At 34.6% G+C, this 23,874-nt stretch overlaps 1 protein-coding gene across 1 annotated transcript; it reads right to left on the reverse strand.

The window, feature by feature from the left end:
- Positions 1 to 981: 981 nt before the first annotated feature.
- On the reverse strand, positions 982 to 23,773 carry ipo13a (importin 13a). Its single transcript, XM_051135338.1, is given in 22 exon segments — positions 982 to 1,294; positions 1,384 to 1,565; positions 4,222 to 4,311; positions 4,506 to 4,564; positions 4,646 to 4,712; positions 4,796 to 4,848; positions 6,905 to 7,001; positions 7,101 to 7,238; positions 7,307 to 7,387; positions 7,503 to 7,643; positions 8,111 to 8,245; positions 12,298 to 12,324; positions 12,435 to 12,616; positions 12,878 to 13,025; positions 13,124 to 13,244; positions 15,044 to 15,210; positions 15,328 to 15,469; positions 15,632 to 15,772; positions 18,173 to 18,531; positions 18,534 to 18,788; positions 19,174 to 19,299; positions 23,626 to 23,773. Coding segments are annotated over 22 exon segments (2,856 nt in total). The 5' UTR covers positions 23,674 to 23,773; the 3' UTR covers positions 982 to 1,197.
- Positions 23,774 to 23,874: the final 101 nt, after the last annotated feature.

The following is a 23,874-nucleotide window of genomic DNA, read 5'->3' on the forward strand; positions in this document are numbered from 1 at the left end:
TGGTGATGATTATAAGAAGTGTTTCTTGAGCAGCAAATCAGCATATTAGAATGATTTCTGAAGGATCATGTGACACTGAAGACTGGAGTAGTGATGCTGAAAATTCAGCTTTGCATCACAGGAATAAATTACATTTTAAAATATGTGACCCTGGACCACAAAACCAGTCTTAAGTCGCTGGGGTATATTTGTAGCAATAGCCAAAAATACATTGTATGGGTCAAAATTATTGTTTTTTGTTTTATGCCAAAAATCATTAGGTTATTACATAAAGATCATGTTCCATGAAGATATTTTGTGGAATTCCTACTGTAAATATATCAAAATTTAATTTTTGATTAGTAATATGCAATGCTAAGAACTTTATTTGGACAACTTTAAAGGTGATTTTCTCAATATTTTAAATTTTTTGCACCCTCAGATTCCAGATATTCAAATAGTTGTATCTAAGCCAAATATTGTTATATCATAGCAAACCATATATCAATGGAAAGCTTATTAAGTCAGCTTTCAGATGGTGTATAAATCTCAATTTGGAAAAATTTACCCTTATGACTGGTTTTGTGGTCCATGGTCACATATATTCAAAAAAAAAAACCATCTGTTTAGATTTTAATAATATTTAATGTTTTACTGTATTTTGATCAAATAAATGCAACCTTGCTGAGCAAAAAAATAAATCAAAAATCTTGCCAAAGCTAAACTTTTGCACTGTGAATATGAGATGTATTCAAGATGTAGTGCACATGAAACAGCTTGCAAAGCTCCACAGGTTTCTACAGAACTGGAAAAACCACCCCATTCATAAAAATCTACAAATGTACAAGACTTGCATAAATGCATAACCTTGCATAATCTAACATTTAGCAAGGTTTATCCTAAAACAAATAATAAAAAAAAGAAAATCAGGTCATAAGTAAATGTATCTTGTTGTAAGGATGTTTTGATCATTTGAATAGAAAAATGACAAAAAAAAAATCCTTATGAAAACTTTTTTTTTTTATGTGGTGAAATCAGTGCTGTAGTGATTACAGAAGATGTGATAGGATTACAAAAAGTCAAAATCATCCAATTGTTGTTTTTGCTCATATCAAACAATATGGCTTGATTGTATTCAAAACACTGTATCTTTTGAGCCTACAATTCTAAAGCAGTGATGACTCAGAATCCATTCTGGCTCTTGTATGGAGAGTGTGTTCAGTAGTTCGCTGCATACTCTGTACCTTGTAGTCCTCGACTCAACAAAGCAAACTCTTTCACAATGTCCTTCATCCGTCGCTTACTCACTTGTTCCCTACGTGAACAGTTGAAAAGACGAAACAAATGTTTATAAAGAGTGCCAGGCTGGAGTTCCGGTGTTAATGTTAATGTCATGAATTTTACCTGAGGATCTGCTGGCAGAAGTGTTCTTTGTGCTCGGTGGTGAGATGTGAGCTGGGGAAGCCAGGGGGCAGAAGAGCCTCTCTAAGCCACAGAGACAGCATGCTGGGACAGTTACGGCTCACTGAAAACAAGACCTCCGCAAAGTGCTCTGCCAGACTGCGTGGAGACTGACCTCCAATGGCCTGCAATCACAATGAAATTTGACACTGCTATTTTATGGCTACATATTCTTGTATGAAGTGAACGTATCCTAAAACACTCCTATCAGTAATTTTACACACAATTAAAATTACAATTAATTAAAAGATAATGGACTGAATTTCTATATTTCAGGTTGCAGTTCATTAAACTAAAGGAGAAGTTCACGTCCAGAACAAAAATGTACACATCATTTACTCACCCACTTGTCATCCAAGATGTTCATGCCTTTATTTCCTCTAAACGATTCTAGCCGAGGAAGAAGGGTTGTATATAGCGAAACAATCTGTTATTTTCTAAAACAAATTACTACTTATATACACTTTTTAACCTCAAATGCTTGTCTCAAATGCTCGTCAAATGTTTGTCTAGCTCTGCATGTACTCTGTGTATAACAGTTCAGAACAGTTAGGGTAGGTCAAAAAACCTCCAACATCAAAATCGTCCTACATCGTTGTTTTACCTTTTTTGTGAAGGGCATTTGATTTTCTTTGCATGTTCACTTTGTAAACACTGAGATCAGAGCTAGACAAGATGAGCATTTTTGCGGGCATCATAGAAGTCCACTATATGGAGAGAAACCTTAAAATATTTTCTTCCAAAAACATAATTTCTTTACGACTGAAGAAAAAAAAGACATCAACATTTGGGATGACAATTGGGTGAATGAATTATCTGTACATTTTACATTTTTTTGTTCTGGAAGTGAACTTCTAACATTTTAGACACTTTTTTTTTTTTTTTTTTTTTTTTTTTTGCCCTGCCAATGAAATTACTTTAAAATAAAATTATATTGTTTTCTGGTGTCAAATAAATAGTATTTTTGGACAAATCGGTTACGTAAATAATTCAATGACTCAACAATCACTTATTTTACTGCTGAATGAATCAGTGTTTCTGAATGAATTAGCTGAGTGAATGATTCAGTGACTCACTCATAAAGTCACTTGTTTCCATACTGAATCAGTGTGATTGAAAAAAGGGTTAAATAAATGATTCAGTTATTCACTCATAAAGACAGTCACACAACTTTCTCATATATAAGTCAGTGTTTTTAAATGAATTGTCTGACTTAATGATTCACTCAGAAAAACTTGTTCACATCCTGAATGAATCAGTTTTTTTGAATGAAATGGTTAAGTGAATGATTCTATGAATCACTCATAAAGACAGTCACTTAATTTACTCCTGAATCATTCATTTTTTCTAATTTTTTTAGCTGCACACTCTCCGAAACTAATGTCCTGAAATATAACCAAACACCATCACAGTACATATATTACAGTATTTTTCTTCATGTCAAATGTGTCTATATATCAGTGGTGTGCGGGGATGCTGTTTTTTTTTTTTTTTTAATCAAAGTCAAGTTTTCTTAGTTAAATAAACATTACTTAAACTATCACAAAAAGAAAGAAAATCAATTTTATATTTTATCATTAACAATATATATCATAAACAATAATCAATATTCTGTTTTTTTAAACCAAGTATGTATTTCATCACGTTAGTCTTTTAAGCAATTTACATTTATTCCAAAATAATAACTCAAAGCAGTAACAATTTAATATGTTTGATTTGTGAACTAACCAGGGTTGCCAGGTTTTCACAACAAAACCCACTCAGTTGCTACTTAAAACTAGCCCAGTTGCGTTTTTGGGGGTCTCCTTGTAAAAATCGAGTTCCGGGGGTTAAATACAAGCTTTTTGGTGGGGTTCCCCTGGTAAAATTCCTATTCCAGGGGCTAAATATCACGTTGTTGAGACTGCTTTAAACCGCGGACATGAAAAACAACAATAGTGTTAATATAGCCCAATTTCATGGGAAAACCGCTGACTTGGCAACACTGGAACTTTTTTTTGTTCAGCTTTTCTTTTTAATAGTTAATTTTTAACTATTTTTAATTTTTTCGGATCATCAGTCATCAAAGCTTGGTAAATATTGGTCACAGATGCGGAGTTTTAGTTTAAATTTCACTGATTTCAAGCTGATTACTTATTAAAAACTCCCACAGATCATGTTTTCAGGCCATTTTAAGTCTTATTTTGACTTGGCAAAGTGCTTGTATCTAAGTGTGCAAGTTGTTTACTAATGTTTTTAAATTAGTCTTCCCATTAACATCATTATATTGATCATTCGTGCTGATTTGCTAACGCGGACACGAACACGCAGAGAGGTGGGGTTTATCGCATACACCAATCATAGCTGAACATAACCAGTTTTATTCAATCCATTGCCTCCTCTCATGTGACTTTTCTCCATTCATTCTCAATTACCCCCCACTAAACCCATGTGTTTATATACAGTAAATATACACACACATTCATGCCAGTGAAGTACTTTAAATTGTATTTAACTGAATAGGTGTCTTTGAACTAATTGCTTGAGTGAATGATTCAATGACTTACTCATAAAAACAGTTATTGTTTCCATCCTGTATGAACGAATGAATATTTGTTTGAATCCAATGACTGTTTGAATGAATAGGCTGAATAAATTATTTAAATGACTTACTGGTAAAGGTCACGTCGCCACCTACTGCAGAAAATCCCAAACACTAATGCACAGAGAGTCTGTCTGAAACTACTGATTTCTAAATATGACTGAACTGCTTATGGAACTGCAAACATGGAAATATCTGACCTCTAGTAGGGTCTGTAGGAGCAGCTTGCCGTCCTCCTGTAGCACCTCCCTCACAGCAGGAATATCCTCACAATGAGAAATCAGCTCCGTCTGTGCAGGAACATCGAGATAGCTCAGTCAAATTTCTGAATGGTGTATACAATACTCAAAAAGGTAAAGGGTGAATAACATCTAGTATTACTGGTACAGAAAGTGCTAATTCCAGTACAAGCTCTGCATGTTCAAGTACAGCTTTCTGTGAAGATGAACCGCTTCTTGGAACATGTTCAGTGTTTTGTACTTACAAAAAGCAGACAAGTTGCTTTTAGTGTTGGAGTTTCAGGAAATTTGAATGACAAGATTCCTACACAGACATAGACAGTTAATTAATGGATCAATAAATGAATGCTGTGGCTGTTAATACGCTTGCTGATGCAATGCTTACCACAGTAGAAAACAGCTTTGATATCAAGACGGTCTGAAAGATAAATGTCAGACTTTCTTTTCAAAACCTGCAGACATCAGAGAAAATATTACCAAAAACAAACTTGGAAGTGTTCATTTTTTCAGATTATGGCAAAAACAAACAACAAACCTGAGCGTGAAGCTGCATAAATGACTCCACCACATCTGGATGATCTCTGGAGCCTACAACAACATTTCCATATGGTAAGAATGACTGTAAAGTCGAGCATTAATATCATAATTATTGCAAAATTGTGCATTTTTAAAGGAGAAGTCCACTTCCAGAACAACAATTCACAAATAATTTACTCACCCCTTGTCATCCAAGATGTCCATGTCTTTCTATCTTCAGTCAGATAGGAAGAAATTATGGTTTTTGAGGAAAACATTTCAGGATTTTTCTCCATATAATGGACTTGATTGGTGCCCCGATTTTGAACTTCCAAAATGTAGTTTAAATGCAACTTCAAAGGGCTCTAAATGATCTCAGCCGAGGAAGAAGGGTCTTATCTAGTGAAACGATCGGTCATGTTTTTCGGAAAATTTGTATACTTTTTATGCACAAAAGGTTGTGTAGCACAGGCTCTGGGATGCGCGCTCACGACGCTATGTACTATTGAATCACATTGAAAGGTCACGCGGAGCATAGGCGGAACTACAGACCCAGTGTTTACAAGGAAAGTGCAAGTTAGTCAAACGCTGTTTACAAACAAAAAGGTACAATGATGTCGGACGATTCTGAAGTTGTAGGAGAAAATAAGATGGAGTTTTTCGCCGGATTACACAGACGATGAATTTAGTACTAGGATGGGAAGTTCGGATCATTATTTCGTTCAGCAAAATGAACAAATCTTTTTTCGAGTCATTTCGTTAATTTTAGCAAAATATAATTAAAATGTTACGTGTTACTTTCCTAACACATCTACTGCTTACACAAACGTTGATCACACTACAAACAAGACAAAACTATAATGCTATAAGAAACAGAAAAGATTAATTCATTGTTTGTCTTTAGTCTATGATTCAGCTTACCTCACCTCTTATCTGACAAGTTTTCAGGTTTGAGTTGTTCGCTGATAATGTGACAGCCCCATAAGCTTAACCAATGCAGCGTGAGTCGGAAAAATAATTGATTAGTTAATCTCTGGAGTCAAGCGAAGATAAGCGAACGACTCAAAAAAACCCGAAGACTCAAAACAGTTAAACTAATTCCAGGACATAACCTAATAGGATGTTGCGCATGCGCAGCTGAACGAATCACTTCCCGAGATGACTTGTTTGTTCTTCCCAAGTCACATTAAAGATTTGTTCAAAATGAACAAATCGTTCAAGAACGACCCATCACTAATATGTAGCATCGTGGACGTGCATCCCAGAGCCTGTGCTACATGAGCTTTTGTGCTTAAAAAGTATACAAATTTTTATTTTTTAAAAAAAAAAGACCGATCGTTTCGCTAGATAAGACGCTTTTTCCTTGGCTGGGATTGTTTAGAGCCCTTTGAAGCTGCATTTAAACTATATTTTGCAAAATCGGGGCACCAATCAAGTCAAAAACCATAATTTCTTTACGACTGAAGACAGAAAGACATCAATATCTTGGATGACAAGGGGGTGAGTAAATTATTTGTAAATTGTTGTTCTGGAAGTGGACTTCTCCTTTAAGGTATTTTATATTTGCCTCACTAGCCAAAAAAAACATCTTATTACTGAGATAATGTGAGTTTTATCAAAATATTGGTCGTGATCTCAACACAGCAGCCACCATGCTTTTTCTATGCCAGCCATGTACATCAATTTAGTAATATTTGTCAAATTGTAATTTTTTTGGGGGTGAAAAATTTTGTAGTGGAAAAAGTTACTTAATATATCTTTAAAAGGGTAGTTCACCTAAAAATGAATATTTCGTCCTCATTTACTCACCTTCACTTTGTTCTAAACCTGCATGACTTTCTTTCTTCCGTGAAAAACAAAACAAAAAACAGATATTTTGAAGGATCTTTCTACTGTTTCTGTCCATACTATGTCCAAAACAACACTGGACCCCACTGATTTCTTGGAAACAGGTCATACAGGTTTGCAAAAATATGAAATAAAAAAATCAATGAAAATGATTTTTCATCTGGAGAGAACTATCCCTTTAATGCACTTTTGCTAAGAATTTGAATTGATTAATCACTTTAAATTCAGACGTTGACAGAACTCGTTGATATGCTGATAGTGAGTCATTCTGATCTCTTACCGAGCTGAAAAATGGACATGGTGATATTGGTAATCAGCTCCAACAGAGCAGTGATTGGAGAAAAGAGATCCTTCTCACAGGCAAAAATGTGAACTAACTAGTGGAAAACATGAAAAGAATTAACAAATTATATTCATGAAACTTGACTTATTAGCAAGCAAATAATTGGATTACGTAAAGTAGACTGCGTCTTTACTTGTCGTGTCAGGTCTAAAGCAGAGGCTTGTGGGTAAGCGCTGAACATCTGACCAATGAGCTCACAGAGTTGAGTCACCAGCGGTGCAAAGTCATGGAGAAGGGTCTTCAGTGATTTCTCAAAGACTGCACACACCGCCTGAGATGAGGTGAGAGAAAAGTGAATCTTTCATAAACTCTCTCACACACACGTTCACAAACACTGACCTCGACAACCTCCGGTTCATTCAGCCACTTGTTGAGAATGCTCTGGATCAGAGGGAAAGCCTGCTGCAGGACAACCACCACCTGAGAAATGCCCAGAACAGCTGTTGGGTGCTCATTTTACAGGTCTGTTTGTTTCAAACATTCTTGCTAATGCACAACAGCTGATCTGAGTTTGAGTCTTGAAGGGTTGTCGTACCGGGTTGTTGTTGTGTGGCTGTGTTTGGCCGGGCCTTGTGACCTCCAATCTTTCGCTTTGCTTGTTTAGGTCAAATGTGGAGAAGAGATTGGACAGCATGCCCAGGATGTGGACAATAGGAGGCTTATTAGCAGAGCTGGGCTGCATCAAACGGTTAAAGAGAGTAAAAACCAAATTGTTTTGTCTACTAGCTATGAGGTAGACATACTTAAAAAAACACTTCAGCCAACATTTCATTTTCAAAAATGAAAAGTCTGTCATAATTTATTTATCGTTATGTGATTCCAAACCTGCATGACTTTGTCTTCTTCCACAGAACACATCATTTTAAAGAACTGTTTTTTTATGTTTTCAAATCACAATACATTTTTATACAAAAGTCAATGGGATTCAAAAAAACACTGGACACCACTTTGTCATTTTTCAAAACATATACTTCTGTGCTCTAACAAATTCAGGTTTGGAATGACATAGGGGTAAAAAGTTACTTAAAAAATATTTTCTTGAACTATTTTTCTTCTGTATTATACAACTATATTTTTTCTTCAGATTCAACATTGGACTGATAGCTCTTGAATTCAGCATACAGTGAAATTACTACTCCTCACCGGCTCATTGGCCAGTTTCTCCAGCTGCTGGATGTGAGGGGTGACCAGAGAGAGCAGCTTCCCCAGAATCTCATCACTGGGCAGGGCTGAGAGCAGGAAACCCAACGCCTGCATTACCCACATACACTGAGGGCTCTGTACAGAAAACTTACTGTCAGTCTTACTGTGAAATGACTAACAAGCATGATCAGCACATGATTCACATGATTTGTGTCACATCATGTTCAGTACATTCATATGAATATAGGTGAAAAATATAGAACCAAAATTTCAAAATTAACTAATGATCTACTAACCCTTATAAGCTTTCATTTTTTTAATCTGCTTTTGTCAATCTGAGTAAAAACATGCTGACTTTTTTTTAGGATTTAATTTAAGGGCAGACACACTAAAAGACAGTGATAAGAAAATCATTTGATTCGGCATGCCATTCCAAATTTATCAGTCTTATGATTTTTGACCACACTGGTCAGAAGATTATAAGCAGAAATGTCCATTTTTAATATATCTGTACTAAAACTACTCATGTAGATCATGCTTGTTATAACACATACCAAGTTTGGTCAAAATCTGCTAAAGCGCTACAGAAATATAGTCTCACGTCCATTTTTGCACTTATGTCAAATTTGTTAATGCACTTTAAGCTTTTGATATATTTTGACAGAATGCTCTGAAGATTATCAGTGTTGGTGAAAATTGGACAAACCGCCTTGGGCGAGTTTGAAAAAGTAATTTTTTTTTTTAAATTTAAAATTGCAGAAAATCTTGACTGTAGAAATTTAGCCTGTTGGTGGCGCTACAGAGTTTGAGTTAGAGACTCAGAGATTTGCTGTGGTTAATAATAAGACTGCCCTCTATCCATGTGCCAGATTTCATAACTTTCCCACAGACTGCCTGAGAGGGCTGCCATAGACTTTCAAGAGAAGGAGAAGAAGAGGAATAAAGCAATAATCCCCAAGAAGTCATGGTTTACAGAGAATTTATAACAGCTGAGGGGTGTTGTTAGGCACGGCATGAAGCGGAGTGCCTAAAACCCCCTTAGCTGTTATAAATTCACTGTGAACCACGTCTTCACAGGGCTTATTGTTTTAAAAAATGTTTTTTCCATATACATAGGAAGGTTTTACAAAATAAAACAGAGCAAATAAAGTGTAATGATATTAATAAAAACATTATTGTTCCGCCAAACAATGTAGTTCCTCAGAAACGGTTGTGGCTGCAACAAAGTGGTTGCCGAGCAACACACAAACATAAGCAAAGGTGTACGTTTGTAGAGTAATTTACAACAGCTTCAAATGTGGCTTAACCAATCAGAATCATGGAGCGGAACTATCCATTTTTCAAGAAACAATATGTTTGTGAAATACAGCATTTTACTACAAAATTGAGAATGGTCCACGCTCAGAATTGCTGACATAGGAAAATTAGGTATTGTTTGATTTGGTATGCTATTCCAAATCTAACAAGATTAATCATATGATTTTTGGTCAAACAAAAATGTCAGTTTTTTAATATCCTTTGACCAGAAGGTGGTGCTTTGCTGAAACTACTCATGTGCCCTCAGGTCATGGTTGGAATAACATGAATCAAGTTTGGTCAGAATCTGACCAAATCTTCAACTGCTATGAAGATATAACCTCATGTCCATTTTTATGTGAATTTCGTCACATTCGTTAACGCGCTTTACGTGAATGGTTTTGATAGCAGTTCTATGGGCTGCCATAGACTTCCAGAGCGGAAGAAGAAGAAAACCAATGGATACAATAGGTGACAGCACCTTTGATGCCTGGCCCCTAATGAAGGGGTCAAATTATTTATAAAATTAGAATTTTGTAAAATTATACAATTATTCTGAATTAACATTCAGAATGTAAAAAATACACAGACTGAGAGACTGAAATGTGAGTGACTGTGTATGACTGTAAGCATTGCTGCAAAAATTACACTTAGTAATTTTAAGTAATTTTAAAAACTTATTTAAAAACTTAACTTGACAAATAATTGGTAGCATAAAAATTTATATTGCATATACTGGCCATTGTTGTCATGACATGATTTTGACCCAGCATGCCCAAATAAACGATAAATTCTCAAATTTACTTCCATACGTTTGCATATATGTTTAAAGAGACAGTTCACCCAAAAATGAAAATTCTGTCAACATTTATTCACACTCAAGTTGTTCGATACCTGCACGAGTTTCTTTTTTCTGTTAAACACAAAAGAAGATATTCAAGACACTGACTTCCATTGTATTTTTTTTTATAGAAGTCAGTGGCTTCCGTCAACTGTTTGGTTACCAACATTTATTAAAATATCTTCTGTTGTGTTCAACAGAATTAAAAAATTCATACAGGTTCAGAAAAAATTGAGGGTGAGAAAAGTAAATTGTTTGGTTGAACTGCCTCTTTAAACAAATGATGGTAAAAATAGAGAAAAAGTCATGAAATTTTGGACATCTCAGTGACTTAAAATTGCCCAAATTAGAGCATAACCTTACTGTTAAGGAAATAAGTGTTACATCATTTCATGAAAAAAAGTGACACTCTTACTGCCCCTGGGTCAAAAATTACCATGAACAGCCAAGTTGTGACTCTTTTTTGAAATGCTTAGGAGGGTTAAGCATTATACAGTGTAATCATGTACAGGGCACAGCATAAATGAGAACACCCCCTCTAAAACTTAACAAGTTCAGCAATTACTCTTTACTTTGAAGACATGTTAGGGTTCTTTGGAGATATAATGTTCCAACAAGCCTGCCTGATCAATTACCAAAGAAGAATGTCAAAATTATTCAGGAAAATAAGTTTTTTTTAAATCAAAGTAATAAAATGTTGTGTTGCAAAGACAAGTAATTTCCTGACAATTAAAAGTGTTATATAGCCTACTGAATCATACTCAGACTTGAGTGTTAAATGCTGGCAACAGTGGAATCACTTGGGAGAGAACTGCCAGGAGATTTATTTCTTAGCATAAAAGATGACAATGGTACAAGAGGAATACCAAATTATTGTTTTAAGTGTGAAAATATAGCAGAAGTAGCACCGACATTCAAAAACAATGGACTTGGCTCAAGGCTCCTGAAATAATCAGGTCCTCACTTTAAATTTTCATTTAGTTCTGAGTGAATTTTTGCAAGAAAAAGAGCAAGAGAAATACTATGCAAGTGTCTCAGAGCTTGAAAAAACTATGAAAAGAGTGACACTTTATCTAACAGAGTACAACGCAACCTGCAAAACTGACATGCGTGGTTGTTGTCACCACTAGAATTACCTACTGTAGCCAAAGCACAATAAACTCATTTAACCTCTTCCAAGGCCCATATTTACAAAATACAGACTTCTGGGAATCAATACTCTGGTCTCAAGAGACCAAGTCAGCCATTTCGGATCCAAAAGCATCCAAAATGTTCTGGTGTTGCTAGAGGAGGAGTAAATTGAGAAATGCCTAGTTCCCACAGTGACGTTCAGTGGTAGTAAAGCTCTTAGATTGGGATGTATGAGTGCTGAAGGTGTGAGGGATTTGTGCTTTATCAATGCTGTCATCAATTCACACACCACTGTGTGATGTAATACAAAAACTTGAAACAGAAGATGCTACCCAACCCTCATTTCCTGTATTGTTGGGTATTTTTCAACATTACCATGAAGAAATTCATTCTCCCAAGGATCTCCCAAAATCCTTCAGTGGACATGTATTTCACTCAATCTTAACACTCTTGAGCAGATGTGGGGGATTCTGTAGAGACGAGCTGAGCAACACTCTTTAACCCATTAAAGACCAGGGCATTTAAGGAGGTCATGCTCCACGAGTTAAACAGGATGGATGTGGAATTTCTCATGAACCTGTACACTCAGTGCTAAGAAGGGTCAGAGCTAAGTACTAGAATATTATACATTTGCTGAATTAAATCTAGGGTGTACTCATTTTTTGCAATTCTTCATTTGAACAAAATTGGCTAATTTACTTATTTTATAGAAAATATTGGCATATATTTTTTGTTTTTATTAAGTTTATGTTTTGCCATCTTTCCATTAACTATATTACTGATCATTAAGAAAATACATCTTTTATATTTATTCAAAGGGGGGTGTACTCATTTATGCTGTGCACTGTATGTTGTTACTAGTGTAAGTTGCAGTTACAGTGATACCAAAACTAATCAAACACAAATGGATTGGACTTACTTTATGGATGTCTTTGACAAGCACCGCCTGAGACCAAAAAGACCACATTGAGCTTACATTACTTAAACATTACTCATTGACACTGGTTTGATATAACCGTAGTGGTACTTCTAGGTAATAAAGTTTTTTTTTTAAACCTGTGAGACGGCCATGATGTCATTGGCGTGAAGGTGGAGGTCATGTCGACACTCCCGGCAGATTCTCTTCAGAGCAGAAACACAAGCCACGGACAGTTCCGGGTTGGACAGACCATGCAAGACCACAGGCAGGACACTTGCCAACATGAGCGAATGATCAGCCAACCATTCGGCCAAAGAGCCTGCAAGAAACCATGACACCAGTCAGTGATATCATCTTTCACTACAATATTGTCACAATAGTAAAATTTGTATACATGCTAGTTTCGACATAAACTAATTTTTTTAGATTAAAGGTTACATGCAGCAAGGTTTATTCATTGTAAGGATCTATTATATCAGTTACTATAAATTTAAGGCTGAATTAAGATATTTTAAGACCCACAGAAACTCTGATTTGTAGAATACACTTGCAAGCTATGTTTAGAAATGAATGAGTGTACCAATGGTGAACATGATGGTCTCAGCCAGCTGAACATTATTTGCTGTGATAAGAGGAATCAGGCCGATCAGTCCTGGAATGACGTCTGAGTAACTGACATCTACTGTCTCAGCAATGGACTGAAAGCCAAACAGCAGAGCCTCTATATCCTCCACGGGAAAGAGAGGGAGATGACACAGAGATACTGTTCAATATAATACATGACATATACACCGTATTTATAAGCCGGTGTAACATTAGGACTGACTTGCCATGAGGAGGGGTGTGTTGTGTCCGTCAGCAGCGTGCCTAGTTTATCATAGAGGTTTCTGAGGAGCTCTGGGCCCAGCAGCTCATACACATACATCAGAGTATCCGAGATGTCAACCCTGAAATCCAATTAAACATGCTTATTATTGCATTACGATACAAATGAAAAATAAATGAAGACTGACGACTGGCTTGTAATATTAATGCTGTTTGCCAGAGAATCAGTGAATACACTTCTAAATTTAAATATTGAACTTTGCTGTATAATTAATCTCACACCATTTACCATATATTGTAGCCAACAATGTACCTCACATTGTAAAAAAAACAGGCTTTGATAACTAAAATATATAGAACTTTTTTTTTTTTTTTTTTTTTGCCAAGATACATTTCAGTTATATGCAATAAATTTACTTGTAAACAGCAAAAAAGGCTGAAGTATACTTTTCAAAATGAAAATATACTGTATTTAGTTTAAACCCTCAAATGGCAAAATATATTTGAAATACATCCCTATGCTATAATTTATTTAAAATACATTTATTTCATACTAAGTACAGTTGAGGTCAAACATACACCTTGCAGAATTTTTACCAAAATAAGAGGGATCATACAAAATACATGTTATTTTTTATTTAGTACTGACCTGAATAAGATATTTCACATAAAAGACGTTTACATATAGTCCACAAGAGAAAATAATAGTTGAATTTATAAAAACGACCCTGTTCAAATGTTTACATACGTTTGATTCTTAATACTGTGTTGTTACCTGAATGATCCACAGCTGTGAAAAGTCCTTCAGGTCCCACAAATTATTTGTTTTTAGCATTTTTGTGTATTTGAACCCTTTCCATCAATGACTGTATGATTCTGAGATCCATCTTTTCACACTGAGGACAACTGAGGGACTCACATGCAACTATTACAGAAGGTTCAAACACTCACTGATGCTCCAGAAGGAAAAACCATGCATTAAGTCAAACTTTTTGAATTTGAAGATCAGGGTAGATTTAACTTATTTTGTCTTCTAGGAAACATGTAAGTATCTTCTGTAGCTTCTGAAGGGCAGTACTAAATGAAAAAAAAATATATGATATTTAGGCAAAATAAGAAAAATGTACACATCTGCATTCCGGTCAAAACTTTTCACCCCCCAGTTCTTGATGCATTGTAATTCCTTCTGGAGCAGTGAACGTTTGAACCTTCTGTAACATATGGAAATGTATTTGCAGTATACTTAGCACCAAATGAATGTATTTCGAAAAAATGTTGTACATACAATTTTTTTTTTAACAGGAATGTCACTGGTAAATCAATTTTCAGTCTTAAAAACAGATTTTGAGTAAATGCAAAAAGTGTTTTTTAAATGTACTTTTGACAAAATGTTTAGATATTATTAGATGAAATATTTAAAACATTTAATATATAAGAAAATATAATTAACTAAAACCTAAAGAATATATATTATATATTTTAAAGTGCATATAAGCAACATGTTTTGGAACATTTTTGGATATTTTCAGTTTTATTTAAAAGTATATCCCAGGAGACACCAGGGCCAATTTTAGGAGAATTTAAAAGCAAAAAATGTGAAGCATAGGATTTATACAATCACATACATTAATTCTTCTGTTAAAATTATGAATAAGTATATTATGAATTATAAAATCATATAATTATATAAGTGTATTATCTGAGCTACAAAACTGTTAAAAAATATTTTTACAGTTATTTTAGGAGTATTTTAAGTGGTCAACCAGAATACTGTTTTACCCAGTTGCAGTCTGTGATGTTGTTATTTCCCTTTTTTGATTATTGACCCTGTGTATAGTTTTCTTCCATTAGAGTTAGCGTTAAACAGTTTTGCATTTTGTGCTATGGAGTTATATTTTTCCCTCTTAAGTTCTAGTTTAACCTGTAAGTCCTGAACTGCTCTTTGTCATCTGCAGACCACGTGGCGTAGTCCTCATCTCTGGGAAAACAGGCCTTCTGCAGCAGAACATCCACCAGCTGGAAGTACACAGGTCTGTAGATTTGTAGATAGAGCGTCTGCCGCTCAGCATCCAGTGACGTAATATCGTCCTGAAACAAGCAGCCGTTATGACACCACCAGCACTCAAAACATCATATCTGCTCCAGTTAAGTCAACGCAGCACCAGCTGGCATCAAACGTGAGTGATTTTTCGGGTGGACTTGTACCTGTAGGGTGTACCAGAATGTGAGCGTGAGCGAGCTGGAGGTCTCATCCACAGGATAGTGTCCAGGTGTACCTGTGCAGGACATAATCATGCTCACTAGAGCTTGAAAGCCCTGCCAGTGATCCACCTGCTCCAGAAGAGTCCTGGGGAGTTGAGAGGGACAGAAAGAGGGAAAAGAGGTTTCACCAAATAGACAAGGGCAGTCAGATGATGAATTGGCCTTCTTATAGACCCAGGCCATCTGAGGTCATTTAAGACTGTTATTAATGGGAGATTAATGATGCATATAAGTCATTATGTCCAACCTGCAGTGCGTTTCTCCCAGAGCTACAGCAATGCGACAGATTCCATGTGACGTCTCTATGTCTCCGTCCTGCACAGACTTCTTTAGCTGCTCCTGAAGACCCAGCACCTGAGGAACAACCTTCAGCAGACTGTCTGCAAACCTCCACACGCACAAACACAAAGACTACAAAAATGAATATTTCATACACGAGCTTCTGTGCACCAAGGTGTTGAGCTTACAAATAAAGAAATTAGCTTGAATGAATGTTTCAGTTGACAGTTTCCTTGTGTTAGGGAAAATCAGTTACCAAACTTTTTTTTTTCCAAATTATCAACCAATAATAGATATTTAATTGTTTTGTTTGTGTATAAAAGTAGTTTTATTAGTTTAATCATTCAACTAATCATTCGAATCCACTGGTTTTAAAGGGGACACACCATGAAAATCTGACTTTTTCAATGTTTAAGTGCTATAAACAGGTCCCTGGTGCACCTACCAACCCAAAATTGTGAAAAAGGACAACCCAGTAACTTTATTTTGGAAAGCCTTTCTCTACAGGCATGTGAAAAAACTAGCTGTTCAGATTTCGCTCAACCTGTGACGTAGGAAGGGGATCTTATTATAATATTACCGGCACCTCAAAGGAGACAAAAGAGCAGTGGACTTATTGATTTGTTTATTGTATATTACGCTGCTGCCACACAGATCTAATGTAAACATGCAATTTCTTTCCCTGCTGTTTATCTTCACAGACTGTTTTTGTAACTCGTGTTTTTAACATAAACGTCTGTGTATTTGACAGTTTAAGCGCAATAAGACATGAAAGTGTTTCGTTTAGTACTCACACGCCGCCTAATGTGAAACCAAATAACTAAGAATTTTGAATGTACTGCAATGAAATCCATACATTCTAAAGTGCACCTATTATGCAGTTTAAGCACACTAAGATATGAAAGAGTTTAAACGCAATAAGACATGAAAGAGAACTTAGTTTGGTACTCACATGCTGTGTGACGGCCGCTTTCTGTGCATGTGCTTCAAATGTGAGTGCTCAGAAAACCGTGTAGCATCGGAAGTTTAAACTAATATGGTTTAAAACTCATTATTTCAGCACGATAATCAAAACTAAACAGATATTTTTTGGCAGAATATGTGAGGTGTGAGCTGTAAAGGCACAGCTCTATTCTGGAAAAGGGGACGGGCAGCAGCAGCTCATTTGCATTTAAAGAGACATGCACGAAAACTCAAAATATGCATTTTCAAAATGATATAATAAATGATCTCTGGGGTATTTTGAGCTGAAACTTCACATACACATTCTGGGGACACCTAAGACTTTTAATACATCTTATAAAAAGGGGCATAATCAGTCACCTTTAAGCTTTGCATCCCAGTTTTGCAGAGATGCTGTTTGAATTAATTTTTCTATGACACATTTCAAAAGGAATATGAGTCTTTTTTTAATGCTAAATATTATCAGACTGTTAACTGTGTTTCAAATGAATTTTTGATTTATTTTGTAATTTTGTAATTAAGTAGTAAAGGTGTAGATTTAAAATATCTGCAATATTCTGCAAAATTTCTCAGCTTATTTTATATGAAAATAATTATCATTGTGGCCACAAAATATACACTGGCAATTTTTTTATTTAAAGAGCTATTTCTACCTGATCCAACCCATAAATTTATTTATGAGTTAATTTATCAATATTAAATAATATTTATGAAAAGAATCAATCAATTTGACTATTTTAATTACCATTCTTTTTTTTTATTTTCTTTTTTTGTAGTCCATAAACTGTACAAAACTGTGTTTCTGACATAATACTTTATATTTAGGCCAAAATGTAAGATTTATGTATTTGAATTGCATATAAAATTTCCACCCATTTGGATTACTCAGTTTTAACATAAAGTAATAAACAAGATAAAATGTAATGCATATTTGTCAGTCATAAATAAATGAGACAGGTAAGATTTCTGGACTCAAAAAATAATGGCATAGTTCATTATGAACTATTTCTATATATTTTTGATTTTATCTAAATAATGATATTCAAAATGTATTTATTCCTCAGCATAAATTCATTGTGAATTGAGTCTTAAAATAATGACATTTTTTCATTTAAAAAGTATGAACATGGTTAAATTTGGCTAGTTGTGAAACAAGCAATATATAATTAGTTATGTATCTGAGAATAAAACAAATTGTTTTTTTGGGTTTTTTTTTTTGATGATATAAACCTATATAAACCAGTGTACTATGTTTTTAAATTGTATTAAATTCGTTAGAAATCCTGTTTCTTACATGTTTCATTTACGTATTTCAGATAAATATGTCTCAGATTAAGTTCACTAGTTAATGTAAAACTGTGTTCAAATTAAAATCCAAATTTCATATGCAATTCAAATACATAAATCCTACTTTTTTTGAATAAACAATGATGTGGCAAAAGAAAGGAAAAAATTTATGTGATGCTTGGGGAAACAGACAGAACCATTAATACATGACACAAACTAGTGCTTGTTTTAACAGCACATATGCTTTGTCATATCTCACCTCTGACAGTCAGGCTGTGAGATGATGCTGACGATGGTCTCTACAGCTGTGTCAAACAACTCAGACTCTTTCAGCAAGGCAAAGCAGCTTTCCAGCAACCCCTCGCTGTCTTTTAAAGTGATGTCTAGTGTGAGCCAGGAGGACACACACCTCAGCACCCGCTCTCTGACCGGACAGGGTGCGTCCGGCCGCTGTAGTAACTGCTGGAGCAGGAAGCAGACCGAGCTCCAGTCCACAGCCAGAGTGCTTCTCAACTGGGAACGCCGAGAGGCCGGGATCCTGCTGTTTTGAAGCTCCTCAGGCAGAACGGCGAGGAGTTCAAGAAGCGCAAGGCATCGGGCTTGACCGTCAGCTTCTGTCACCCCTCTCCGGTCTGGAAGGCACACAGAAGATCTGGTACTGCCGTCGGCCACGTTTCGGGTAGGATGTGAAGAACCAAAGAGGCCAGAGCAACACAGAGCCTTGTTAGCACCATCTTGGGCCCTGAGGCAAACTGGCTGACCTGGGTGATGAGCTGCGAGCGCAGCGAGTCTAATTGACCGGGTGGGAGGTCGGACCAGTGGCGGGAGATTTTAACATGTAATGTGCTTGCTCCAAAAAACTGGATCTCAGGAACCTAATGTGAAACCAAATAAGAAAGAACTCTGAATGTAATGCAATGAAATCCACACATTTTAAAGGGCACCTATTATGCTGTTTAAGCGCAATAAGACATGAAAGAGTTTAAGCGCAATAAGACATAAAAAATAACTTAGTTTAGTACTCACATAGAAAAGGAAGCAGGGAGCAGCAGCTCATTCGCATTTAAAGAGACATACACGAAAACAGCGTGTTTCTGCTTCCACTCAAAATAGGCATTTTCAAAATGATATAATAAATGGTCTTTTGAGCTGAAACTTCACAGACACATTCTGGAGACACTTGAGACTTATATTACATCTTGTAAAAAGGGGCATAATAGGTGCCCTTTAAAGTGTGGTGTAGTCAAATCCACTGCTTACTTTGTCTGGCCGGAGCAAAGCCCAGCAGAAGTGCCATGCTTGTGGTGATGCTTGTGCTTGTGTGAGCCACTTCTGGGCCACATTCTTCTTGTCCATATCAGGGTCATAGTAGAGCTGCTGAAGAGCCTACAGAACATTAAGAGAGACCAAAGACCAATGATCCTATTAAAATTAAACTACTTATCAAAAGGCTGAATCATCAAGAAAGAAGTCTCATATGCTCACCAGTGTAACATTTATTTGAAAAAAAAAAAATACAGAAAACAAAAAACAAAATACAGTATTTAAATTTTCTTTATTTTGTAATAAAGTAGTAAAGATGTAGATCTATTTTTCAGTTATTTTTCCTTTATATGAAAATAATTCTCATTATGGCAGCAACACATGCAAATAGTATTAAAATGTTGTTTAATATAGTTATTCAGTTACCTATTGTTTTTACTACAAATATTACAGTAAGAGCAGTAATATTGTGATTTTTTATATAGTTTAAAAGAACTGTTTTGGTTGTATTAAATATTTAATATATTAATATGATTTATTATTATGATATTAATATGATTTATTTCTGTGATGGCAAATCTGAATTTTTAGCACCCATTACTCCAGTCTTCGAACAATTTTTACTGCTGATTTTTTTTTTTTTTTTTTTGTGGAAATGTAACACACCACAAGTCATATAGTTTGGGTAAGTACGTTTTTTTAAATACTTTTATTCAGCAAGAACATATTAAATATATCAAAAAATGACAGCAAAGACATTTATGATGTTATGAAAGATTTCTTTGTACATTTGCAGCAGCTATTACATTTGTCTTCAGTGTCAAATTTTTTGTTACTTAATATTTTTGTAGAAACTGTACATTTTTTTTGGATTCTTTTATGAATAGAACAATTACAAACAGCATTTGTTTGAAATAGAAATCTTTTGTGACTTTATAAATGTCTTTTGGTTAATTTAATGCATCTTTAAATTTTTTAACTTACCCCCAACTTTTGAATGGTATATATCACAGTTTCCACAAAATGATTAGGGAGCAACATAATAATAATAAATGTTTCTTGAGCAGCAAATCTGTATATTAATATTATTTCTGAAGGATCACGTGACACTGAAGACTGGAGTAATGATGCTGAAATTCAGCTTTGCATCACAGGAATAAATTGCATGTTAAAATATAGTTAAACTGCAATAATATATGTGACCCTGGACCACAAAACCTTAAGTAGCACAGGTATATTTGTAGCAATAGCCAAAAATACATTGTATGGGTCAAATTATCGATTGTTCTTTCAAGACAAAAATCATGAAAATATTAAGTAAAGATGTGAATTAAATAAGTAGAGATATTTTGTAAATTTCCTATCGTAAATATATCAAAACTTAATTTTTGATTAGTAATACGCATTGCTAAGAACTTCATTTGAGCAACTTTAAAAGCGATTTTCTCAATATTTTGAGATTTTCAAATAGTTGTATCTCAGCCAAATATTGTCCTATCCAAACAAAAACACATCAATGGAAAGCTTATTTATTCAGCTTTCAGATGATGCATGCATCTCCGTTTCAAAAAATTGACCCTTATGACTGGTTTTGTGGTCCAGGGTCACATATTAGACTTTTTACTGCATTTTTTATCAAATAAATGCAGCCCTGTTGAACAAAAGAGAATTTTTAAAAATCGTAATGATTAGGAATGATTGAACTTTTGATTTGTATAATTTACATATTGAAATGACCACATTCTTTCCACCAAAAATGCATTGATAATGCATAGATAAAATGCAACCAAAATCACAGGACACAATGGGGAGCAGAACATAAACCAGTCACCAAATCCCCCTCAAGCTGACAGTTATTATTAGACCAGCACGGCTTACTGAGGATATCAAGTTACTTTCCACTTACAGAAGCTTCTATATTGTTCTGAACTGCACAAGGCCAAACACCTACAAACTTGTGTGGCTTTACTCAGCTGTTAGTGGAATGATGGGAATATGAAGGAACAGAATCCTCAGGGACAGGATTCTCCAAACATACGGCAGCCCTGAATGGAGCTGATGAAATTTATTTCTATTCAATTATACCTCCAGACTTTGATAGTTTTAATTTACTGCTCTTAAAGAAAAGAAAAAGGCTTGTTAAAATGTATGGCTATCACACTTTTTTTTCAATTCAAGTGTTAGCATTCATTTTCACCCTTAAGTGTCTCTTCAGAAAAGCTGAGGAACTAGTTGTAGGCACAGAATAACTGCTATATACACATTTCATGAAGCGCCAAGCAGTGACAGAAGTGTTCTGCTGTATGATATTCTTATATATGATATTCCACCAAAATCTTTAAACACAATTTTCAATAATAATAGTATAGTATAAAACGGATAGTTTAGTCTTGGCTTCTGATTGATCTATACAGTGTTGCAGTCCTCTCATTTTCCTTAAATAACAATAGAGTGGAAAAGTTGGGTTTCAGAAGTAAAACTAGTAGTAGAACTGATTTTTAATTATACTTTTTTTTTTACCTTTAAAGATAAAGGTATCATGAGGTCCATTGCTGATTGATGGTATACTTCTTTTGAAGCCATTAGCATGCATTATTTCAACTTATTTTTTAAATTATTATAGTTAACAGCAGAATTCTTGAAAACACAATAAAAAACTACATTTCCCATAATGCACGAACCAGAGAATCAAAATCATTTAAATAGCTTTTTCTCTATGCTATATACACTGCTGTTCAAAAGTTTGGGATCAGTACAATTTTTAATGTTTTTTAATGGAGTCTTTTATGCTTTAACAAAAAAATACAGAAAAAAATGCAATATTGTGAAATATTATTACAATTTCTAATATTGGTTTCTTATTTTAATATTTTTTAATTTAATATAATTATTAAATAATTTATTTAATATAATTATTTAATATAATTTATTTCTGTGATGCAGCGCTGAATTTTCATCAGCCATTACTCCAGTCTTTAGTGTTCAGAAATCATTCTAATATGCTGATTTATTATCAAAGTTAGACACAGTTGTGCTGCTTAATATTTTTTGGAACCTGTGATACCTTATTGATACATATATATATAAATTAATAATAGCAATCTGAACATATTTTTTATTCTTATAAGTTTGTCTGGCCCAATCAAAAACTCAGTAAACTAAAAAAGGAGAGAAAGAAAGAAAGAAAGAAAGAAAGAAAGAAAGAAAGAAAGAAAGAAAGAAAGAAAGAAAGAAAATGATTATTGAATGATTGATAGATTGATAGATTGATTGATTGATTGATTGATTGATTGACTGAGTGATTGATTGATTGTTTGATTGATTGATTGATTGAGTGATTGATTGAAAAAAGTAATGGTATCCAGTCCTAGTAGTGTATTTTTGGTTTGGGCAAAAGCACATTGTGAAACAATACAAAAAAAAGTACAAACTGGTAGGAGTGTATCTCCAATAAAACAATATTAGCATTGCATTTTTTTCATGTTATATGTGTTTTTATGTGTGTTATTACAATGTGCACTACCAGTCAAAAGTTTTGAACAGTAAGATTTTTAATGTTTTTTAAAGAAGTCTCTTCTGCACACCAAGCCTGCATTTATTTGCATTATACTTGCATTTATTCAAATATTCTGATTTGTTATTCTGAACATTTATTATGTTGAAAACAGCTGAGTAGAATTTCTTTGATGAATAGAAAGTTCAGAAAAACAACATTTATCTAAAACAAAAAATCTTTTGTAACATTATAAATGTCTAAATCAATTTTGATAAAAAAAAGATAAATGCTGATCTTTGGATCTTTCTGTTCATCAGTGAATCCTGAATAAAATGCACTCAACTTTTTTTTAATATTGATAATAATAATAATAATGATAATAATGTCTCTTGAACAGCACATCATCATATTATAATGATTTCATCATTATAATGATAATGATTTCACATGAAGGATCATGTGACTGGAGTAATGATGCTGAAAATTTAGATTTGACTGCTTGAATAAATTACATTTTAAAATATATCCAAATAGAAAACAGTTACTTTAAATAGTAAAAATGTTTTTTTTTTTTTTTTTAGTTATTATTATTATTATTATTATTTTTTTTTTTTACAGTATTACTGCTTTGCTGCACTTTGGATGAAATAAATGCAGGCTTGATTTCTTTAAAAAACATTACAATCTTTTGTTAGTAAGTGTTGTTTAATGAGCTGCTACTATGGTCACTCAGACCCCAAATATAATATGTCACGTAGTGCAGGACCAGTTGCAGCACCTAAAATGTAGTCTACCATTTCTCTTTTAACTTTACATAACATTTAGGTGAAATGCTATAAGGTTGTGTTATTAGGCACCGTTTGTCAAGTACTCTGAAACACAAATAGTCGAGTGACATGTTATGGTGTTTCTGCGAGTCAGTTTGGTCACACAGCATGTCACACTCTACTCACCCTCTCCACTGCCTCCACCGTGAACTCGTCTGCATTCACTGACTCCATTCTCAATCCTCATTCAGTTCCTTATATCCTATTCTTGTGCTCAGTAACAGTCTGTATTCAGTGGCAATGTGTGAGGGGGTGTTTTTGGAGTCCTGTCAGGTCATGTGTGGGGGGGGCAGATCTGACGGGATGGTCCACCAGCGCGCACACGTGGGTCGCACTAAATAACAGCTGACGGGACTGACGCCACACGTCATTCAC

The sequence above is a fragment of the Labeo rohita genome, chromosome 2 (genome assembly GCF_022985175.1).
Source record: "Labeo rohita strain BAU-BD-2019 chromosome 2, IGBB_LRoh.1.0, whole genome shotgun sequence".
Taxonomy (NCBI): Eukaryota; Metazoa; Chordata; class Actinopteri; order Cypriniformes; family Cyprinidae; genus Labeo; species Labeo rohita.